The sequence below is a fragment of the Crotalus tigris genome, unplaced genomic scaffold, assembly GCF_016545835.1.
Source record: "Crotalus tigris isolate CLP2741 ecotype Arizona unplaced genomic scaffold, ASM1654583v1 scf7180000019007.31208882:3723066, whole genome shotgun sequence".
NCBI lineage: Eukaryota > Metazoa > Chordata > Lepidosauria > Squamata > Viperidae > Crotalus > Crotalus tigris.
The window spans coordinates 3,369,740-3,378,956 of NW_024097321.1; the positions used below are offsets into that span (position 1 = coordinate 3,369,740).

Below are 9,217 nucleotides of genomic sequence, written 5' to 3' on the forward strand. Positions count from 1 at the left end.
AATATTTCCATTCATTCAAAGCTTCATGTTTGAACAATTGGGGGTAAATATTGAAAGCATAGCTGTGTGTCATTTCAAAAGAATAAGTGCCAAATGGAGAAGCAGCCAGATTTGTTCAAGAAGAGGTGTTTATTTCTCTAGATCACTTCGTGGAACTGCTGGCCCCTGGGGTATTTCTGAACTATAAACATAAGCCATCCTATCAGTGTCCATGCCAAGTTCTTAGAAGATATACTTAGCAAGCGAAGGCAACAGCTTTCTCATCCTGACTGTAGAAAACAACTAAACTCTTTTCTGTAGGAACAAAGCTGCTAGTATTTAATCAAATAATGCGGTGCGTAAAACTTTGGGAATCCTTTTGAATTTTCAATATTTCTGCCTAAATTTGATGTAAAACACAATCTTTTTTCCATACAAATCCTAAAACCAGATAAAGAAAACCCAATTAAATAAATAAGCCGAAAACATATATGTTTATTTATTGAGAGAAATGATTCAAAGCTATTTATTTGTGTTTGGCAAAAGTATGTGAACCTTTGCTTTCAGTAACTGGTATGCTTTCCTTGGGTAGAAATAACTGCAACTAAACATTTTTGATAACTGTTGATCAGTCCTGCACATCAGCTTAGAGGAATTTTAGTCCATTCCTTCATACAGAATAGCTTCAATGCAGAAATGTTGGTGGGCTTGTTTGCATGAACTGCTCTCTCTCAGGTTCTTCCACAACATTTCTATTAGATTAAGGTCTGGACTTGGACTTGGGCATTTCAATACATTAACTTTCTTTTGATTTAATCATTCTTTGGTTTTATGACTTGTGTGTTTTTGAGCTGTTTGTAATGGCTGCATGATCCACTTTCTCTTAAGTTTCAATTCTGGGACAGATATCCTGTCATTTTGGCCATACAATAATTCAGAATTCATAGTTCCATCAATAATGGCATCCTAGTCAAAAGGCAGCAAAGCAGGCCCAAACCATGATATTGCCATCACCGTATTTCACAGATGAGACAAGGTTCTTAAGCTGGAATGCAGTGTTTGCCTTTTACCAACAGAATGTTTTTCATTCAAGGCAAAAAAAAAAAAAATCTCTTTTGGTCTCATCCATCCACAGAATGTTCTTCCAATAGTTTTCAGGTCTTTTGCAAAGTATAGATGGGCAGCAGTATTCTTTTTGGAGAGTAGTGACTTTCTCCTTGCAATACTGCACACCATTGTTCTTCATTTGTTCTCCTTATGATGGTTTCACGAATGTTGACATTTATCAATGAAAAAGAGATCTTCAGTTTCTAAAACATTATCCTTTGAGAGCTCCCACACCTTGCTCTTGGTGTGATCTTAGTGGATCAAACACACCTGGGGAAGATAGATATAGAGTTGAACTGCCTCCATTTGTACACAATCTGCCTTATTGGATTGATGGAATCCAAACCCTTTGGAAATAGCCTTGTAATCTTTTCTAGCCTGGTGAGAATCAACCGTTTTTCAGAGGACTTTAGAAGTCTCCTTTGTTCAAGCCATGACATATTTCCATGTCAGATTATGTTGTACAGATTAGACCTAGATAGTGGATACCCAGAATTCTGTTCTTTAAGGAAAGACTTCCCACATTCACATCTGATTGCCATCACTCTTAATTTCTCCTTCAAGTGAACTTATATTCCTAGAGCTTCACATACTTTTGCCACACAGAAATATGTAGTTTTGGATAATTTTCTTCAATAGATATATGAACAAGTATAGTAAAACTCATTTGTTTAATTGGGCTTTCTTTATCTAGTTTCAGGACTTGTGTGATGAATACGTCATGTTTTAGGTCATATTTTTCCAAAACTGTTGAACATTCAGAGGGGTTCACAGATGTTTGAGCACCACTGAAGTGCTCCATAAAGCACTGTGTTCTTTGCTCAAGGATCCATATAACCTCAGCAGATGCTTTTCAAGATCTCAGGCAAAGGTTTTCCCATTGTTTGTTCCTGATTCTCTCTAGTAAAAGAATTGAACATATTTTGCTGAACTCCATTTATCCAAAATCAGATTTACCTTGGTTTTCAGTAAACTGAATGAATTTTTTTTTTAAAATACCATTCACTACTTGTGTGCCCTTGGACTTAACAGATAAATACTGAAGAAGTAAATGAGAATGAAACAGAATGGCTCATGGAAGAATTAGCGACACCAAATCACAGCTCCGGAAACGAAGCACACATAAATGGCCACGTATCACGAAAGGCAGCCATGTCAGATACCCTCATGTCCCTTCCGGTGGATGACATGGACAGTGAGGATGAAGTATTGACAATACCAGAAGTGAAGATTCATTCAGCAAGAGATGTTGATTCAAGAGGCTTGAGCAGCACTAGAAGGCCTTATCATAACAAAGCTCATAAGCTTTCAAGCAGTGGTAAAACTCCTCTGCCTAACGGAAGGAAGAATAGCAAAACCGGCCCTGCTTTTGGTCATGAAGATCTACAGAACTCCATGAACACTGCATCATACCATGATGATAGCGATGAGGACTTGTTGAACATTTAACCTGCAATTGTGCCTAATTAAAATTCCCTATGTGTATATGTATATTAAATATATTAAGGTGGGACAGCAAAATACTTCCAACCAAAAATGAAGACTTGAGTTGCAGATGTCTTTAGCAAGGGATTGTTTCAAGAGAAGGGTAGGAAGGTCAGTCCTAATTGTTTACAATGATTGGTGATGGCTGGGTTTCTAGCATTCAGGGAATGAAATAAAGGTAATTCTCCTTAGCTAGAACACTCATACATATCCCTTGGAAGGTTTTAGAAACTGTATCGTATTTTACAATGATGGGCTCAAATCTAAATGAAGTCCTTTCCGCTTCATTGTGAGACTTGCATTTTAACACTCTTTATATTTATTGCTCTCACTACTCAGGTTCACTGGAAAAAAAAAAAGTTAGGCAATGTGTTCTTCCTGCAGGCAGGGTATTTTCTTCTGTAGATTCATCCATCTCATAAGGTTAGGTTTCTTTGGTGTACATCTTGGAGCTGGTCTGTATCTTGAATTCGCCTGTATATTTGATTGCTGTAATCTTATTCTATTAAAATAATTTGTTTTGATTTGAAAAATGTTTTAGCTGGAAGGTATAAATCCTATAGCTTTAGCCTTGAGCGGTGGCTGTCCTTTGCATGTTAAGTCTGTTTTGGTACCAGTTATATAATGTCGTTCATCAGTGTTTAGAAGACTGTTGGTATACCAACCCAGTGCTATCCTTCAATATTAGCTGGGCAAAAAATAATAAGAGTATACCCTTTCCCAAAGACCCTTTCAGGTTAGATACTAATGCTTGTAGCTTTTTCTCTTCAACTGTTGTTGTGATGAAAAAACACATGTACCTTTTTCGAATGCTGTCTCTCATCAGAAGCTTAAATAATTTTTTTTCCTTCTTAGGAAATTGCCAACTAATTCCAAATCAAACTATAGTATCAGCTTTATTGCCCTGCAAATTTTTATGGCTGCTTTAGAGTCACAGGCTTGCAGAACAAAGAAGTACACTAAGGTTTTGGTACTAGGTGCATTTCCTTTGAAAGGTAAAACTCTTTGGATATCATCACCAAATTCCTTGATCATTGTTATATGCTGCAACAATTAACCGTAAAGGAAAGATGGTACAGGTTCTTCTTGCAGTATTTAGCATCTTAGTGCTTTTTAAGAGGCTCATGGATAACACATGAGTTTCTAAGAACTGTGCACCAGTATTTAGGCTGACCAGAGGCTCTTCCTTCATTCCTTGTCTTGTTCATGTTGGAGTACTTAAAATTGGCTTCCACTGGGTACCTGGATTTGATGTAGCAAAGTGTTTAAAGAATTTCAATAAATAAAAGCTAAATTATGTTTCTGTAAGAATTTGTATAGTACTTTTTTTTTCATGCCTTTACATGTCTATTGGGTTTTCAAACAAGCAAGAGCCAAACCTTTACAAAGTCCTTAATGCAGAATGCAAATAACTTACAAAATACTGATGGTGAACCATGAAGATGTTAAAATGGGTGAAAGAGAGATAATACGAAAAGGCTCATGTCAAATACTGATATGGCAGAGATGCCGGAAGGTTGTCAGCATAAAATTATAGTAAATAAATTGCTGAACTTTTCATGTTATATGAAGGTCACTAAGGTAGAACTTAGAAAACAGTCATGCAAAGGCAGAATTAAAATTATAAGGGGCTGCAGAAAGTAGTACAGAAACTTACAGGTCTGCATAACTGTCGTGCAATATTCATTATAGCAATAGCCCTTAAATTAATAAACTGCTTCACAGTGCTTTACAGTCCTCTCTAAGTGGTTTACAGAGGCAGCATATTGCCCCCCAATAATTTGGATCCTCATTTTACTGACATTGGAAGAATGGAAGGCTGAATCAACCTTGAGCCAGTGAGAATCGAACTGCCAAACTGCTGGCAGTCAGCAGAAGTAGCCTGCAGTATTGCATTCTAACCACTGCGCCACCACAGCTCTTATACTTTTAGATTTAAAACTGCAAAGCTGCCTTTAAACGTAAGTACTGTTTAGAGCAGTGGTTCTCAACCTGTGGGTCGGGACCCCATTTGGGGTCAAACGACCATTTCACGGGGATCGCCAAACAAGGCTGTCCGCCATTTTTTCTCCCTTTGGCCACGCCCCTGGCACCCGGTGATGTATAAGTGGTTGGGGGGTCACCACAACATGGGGAACTGTATTATGGGGTCACGGCATTAGAAAGGTTGAGAACCACTGGTTTAGAGTTACCATAGGTCAGGGATAGGCAACCTTGGCTCTTTTTTGACTCATGGACTTCAACTCCCAGAATTCCTGAGCCAGCCATGCTGGCTCAGGAATTCTGGGAGTTGAAGCCCATGAGTCAAAAAAGAGCCAAGGCTGCCTACCCCTGCCATAGGTCTAAGACAGAGATGTTTTTTTTAATAACAACATGCATTAGAATAAGCTTTTTTTCCCTTGAGCAGTGCTTAAGTAGGTAGAAGCCTCAAGAAAGACAAGTTGACCCCATTTTAATTTGTATCGTACCTATTTTTTCTAGAGTATGTTACACTTGCACCACATTATCTTAGGTTTACTCAGCCTAACTGCGTTCATGCAACCTATTGAATTATAAACTTAATCACACAAGCTTGACTTGCCCAATGCACTGAGCTACAGATTGGCCAATTGGACCATTCAGTACTAGATTCTGAATTCCAGAAATTTCTTTGGGAGGGCTATGGGTATGCATGTAGGATACAGGTAGTCCTTGACTTGCAACAGTTCATTTAGTGACTGTTCGAAGTTACAATGACACTGAAAAGGTCACAGTTATGACTTTCGCAGCATTCCCATGATCACATGATCAAAATCTGGATGCTTGGCAACTGGTTCATATTTATAAGTGTTGCTGTGTCCCAAAGTCGCGTGATCACCTTTTGCGACCTTCTGACAAGGAAAGTCAATGGGGAAGCCAGATTCACTTAACAACCGGGTTACTAACTTATCAACTGCAATAATTCAACTGCGGCAAGAAAGGTCATAAAATGGGGCCAAACTCAACTACGGTACAAAAGTGCTATCACTTGGAAAAGTTATTGTTGAAACAAGAGGCAAATAGAGCATAATAGTTCTCAGTGAGGGAGGTGGAGTTTCTGAGGACAGTAAGAAGAAGTCTATGGGGGCAAATCTGCTGGGAGCTGGGCAATAGTCAGCTCACCCAATGTGAGTTTCTTTCTTCCATCCCCCACCCCGCAGTCAACATATGATCTCAAGTAAAACAACTTGCGAATGGAAAACATACAAGCAATTCTCCCAGCCAATGAAAACCTAAAACAGCCAGTGTAGAGGTGAGAGACAGGCGAAAGTCGTGTGCGGAAAACTGCGCCCCCCAACGCTTGTGCCTTTGCTATGCATCTATCTTCCCCCCCCCTCACATCACCATGGTGACGTGAAAGAACGCAGATCTGTGTGACCTTGCCAGTTTGATAAGGCTGGCTGGTGGAACAACAAGTTTCCCTGTTTATGGCCTCTAGCTTTTTACTCTTGAGGATTGGTAAAGGAGTTTAGCCAATGAAATGCTATTGCCATGCAGTAACTTTTGCTATTTGTAAACCTCTATATATAATAAAAGGCTACGTAGAAGGTGGCCATTTCTTTGCACCCTTCAATGACTAAGGAGTGATTACTACAGCTGGCGCCCTCAGCAGGGATGTTTTGGGACCCCTACGGGAAGAAGCAGCTGCCAACATACTTACCATCATGTGGAACACCCCTAGGTGCACTTTCGTCTTACGAGACCCCTCAGCGAGTAAGTATGGGCTGTAAATTATCTCACCCTCAGCAAAAGCATGTACAGGAGTTCAGATTCCTGCTACAGAAATCAGGCCTGGCCACGCTTGAAACGAACATAAGGAAGCTGATTGGGGAGATAAGAAAACAGTGTTCTTCGAATCCTGAGCATCGGACGCTTAGGCTAAAAGATAGAGCATAAATTACATCTTGAACCTTGGGCTTCAGTATTACATCTATAGTGTTCACTCCTGTCAGAAAGGGAGGAAAAAATGGACCCATCAACTAAGTAAAATTTATTCCTTCTAAAAACATCTTTAATTGGATTTTCAGCTTCTTCTGAAGAGACTAATTCTTTGCTTTATTAGTTGAGACATAAATCAAAATTTACTCCCTCAGAACAAAGTCTTTTGAGCAATCGGAATGCTTTGGAACTTTGCAATATATTAAGTTAACCATCAGACAAATGCCTGGTTGTGCTTTGTGTTATGTGTGTGTGTGTGGCCACTCAGAACATTATGCTTGGGCTTGGAATGGTGAGAAAAATGGGAGATGATTAGGGCCCTCAAAACCACTTTTTGGTTGAAATCACCTTGTCATTTTTCTCGCTTCTTGCAGGACAAGTTATATGTCTAAATAAATGTTGTTGTAACAGTATTTGTGTATATACGTTTGTCTGTGTTGTTCTGTGTTATTCCAAGACTTGGAAGAGGCTGAAAGCCCTCTCTGATAACAACAATACAAAAAGGCCTTGCTAAGAATATATGGTTTGCCTGGAGAAAGTATGAAATGAAATAATTGTATGTGGAATGGTTTTATGCAAACAGTCAGTATGGAATTGAATGAGTTAATTTGTTGAAGTGTGTGTTAGCCTTCAAAACCCACCCATTTTCTCCCTAACTGTGATGATAATAATAAATATTTGTATGAGAAGAATTTCATGGAGAATGTATGAGAGAATTTATTGAAAGATATATATGAAGGAGATTAAACTATTTTTTGGTGGTGAGATTTCCCCCCCCCCCCGTCTCTTTCGGCTGGCTGCGTTGCTTAAAGAGCCAGAGACAGGAAGGAGGGGGGGGGGAACTGTTCGTTTAAAAATTTTTTTTCCTCTGCTTGGAATTGTAATCTGAGAAGAGTGGAGTGAATCTGAAACTTGACATTCACCTATGCAGTTTCGGCAAATAAATTTTACACAATTTGGCCTCTGATTTGAAAATTGGTGCCTTAGGATCTTTATGGGTGCTGTTTATGTAATGTATTTCTTTCATTTTGCAATATATGTATTAGAGCTTTAAATCCCAGTAGATCCTCTCTCATATTGCCTAGGGTCAAGTTTTGGCCCTATATTAACAACTACAAGGATGCTCCTCTCCTGATTATAATCCTTTTATTAACCCTGCTTATGGCGATATTTCGTCTAACAAAACAAAAAGGAGTGAGATGTAGAGGTGAGAGACAGGCGAAAGTCGTGTGCGGAAAACTGCGCCCCCCTACGCTTGTGCCTTTGCTATGCATCTATCTTCTCCCCCCCCCCTCACATCACCATGGTGACGTGAAAGTACGCAGGTCTGTGTGATCTTGCCAGTTTGATAAGGCTGGCTGGTGGAACAACAAGTTTCCCTGTTTATGGCCTCTAGCTTTTTACTCTTGAGGATTGGTAAAGGATTTTAGCCAATGAACTGCTATTGCCATGCAGTAACTTTTGCTATTTGTAAACCTCTATATATAATAAAAGGCTACGTAGAAGGTGGCCATTTCTTTGCACCCTTCAATGACTAAGGAGTGATTACTACAAGCCAGCATTGTCTCTCCATCTTCTCCACCACTTAAAAAATTAGGACAGCATACAATCTTTCATAAATCTGTTGAGTACATTTCTACTTTAAAAGAGGTGCTTGAAAAACCAAGTAGCTCTGTAGCAGAGTGTCAATAGCTTATATATAATAGAGATTAATCTTGAGGAACCTGTCCTTTTCCAGTGTCCTCCTTACAAAAATAATTTGATAATCGTGGTTTAATTTTTAACCACAGCACTCTGGGAACATACCTTCCACTTCTCACTTCTCATTAGGAGATAAAGAGGAAAAACAAGCCCCTTACTCTTTTTAATAAGTGGAGGCCCCACTTTGAGCCAAGTTTATTGTAACTGCACAGAGGGAAAATACACCATTCGGCTCATTTGGCAAGGAGGGAGAAGCAACTTAACAGAATTTGGTCAGATAATGATGTCCCATAGCAACAGCACCCCTCCCTCGGCACCTAGAGCCCCCTTTGTCTTGTCTAATCATAGCAGACAAAATGTCCATAAGCGTTCTCACAACTCTTAATAAATGTTCCCCTTCGGCTTTATCAAGCTGTATAACCTGTTGCTATAATTGTGCTTCATTGCATCAGGCCAGTCCTGTTTAGCAAGCTGAAACCATTTTTACTAGGCCAAGCTATAGTGCCTCTGGATTAGCTTTTCTCCTTCAGAGAAAGCCTGGGAAATGTGATTTTGCAGCTCTGATGCATCCTCCTAAAGCAATGGTTCTCAACCTTTTTAATGCCATGACCTAAACTGGTCGTAAGTCAAGGACTACCCAACCGGTCGTAAGTCGAGGACTACCCAACCGGTCGTAAGTTGAGGACTACCCAACCAGTTGTAAGACAAGGACTTTCCCTGCCTGGGAGCACTGCGTATGCGTGGTGCCACCCCCTGCGCCAGCCGAGGCGTAGCTGGCGAGGGGCAGCAACGGTGCAGGATGACCACCGGCTGGGCCAAGGGAGGTAAGGCACCTGCCGGGCCCCACGCATGCCAGCAATCCTCCTTGTGCCCGCCGGCCTCCCACCTCCCGTCCCTGGCCCTCTTTTACTTACATTGCTCAGCAGGGAAGGGTGGAAGCTTCCAGACAGCTCGCCTTCGCTGCAGACAACTTGCAGCACCGTTTGCA

At 40.3% G+C, this 9,217-nt stretch overlaps 2 protein-coding genes across 4 annotated transcripts in view; both read left to right on the forward strand.

Moving 5' to 3' along the window:
* Positions 1-3,879, forward strand: part of IGF2R (insulin like growth factor 2 receptor) — an 83,679-nt gene extending 79,800 nt beyond the window's left edge. The window contains exon 48 of the mRNA XM_039358248.1: positions 2,119-3,879. Coding sequence (XP_039214182.1) covers positions 2,119-2,535 — 417 coding nt within the window. The 3' untranslated portion in view covers positions 2,536-3,879. The remainder of the gene's footprint in view (positions 1-2,118) is intronic.
* A 2,098-nt stretch (positions 3,880-5,977) lies between these two features.
* The window catches only part of LOC120314813 (solute carrier family 22 member 2-like), a 37,347-nt gene continuing 34,107 nt past the window's right edge, over positions 5,978-9,217 (forward strand). For all 3 annotated transcript variants that reach the window (XM_039358302.1, XM_039358303.1, XM_039358304.1), the window contains exon 1: positions 5,978-6,303. The gene's annotated coding sequence lies outside the window, so the exon portion shown is untranslated. The remainder of the gene's footprint in view (positions 6,304-9,217) is intronic.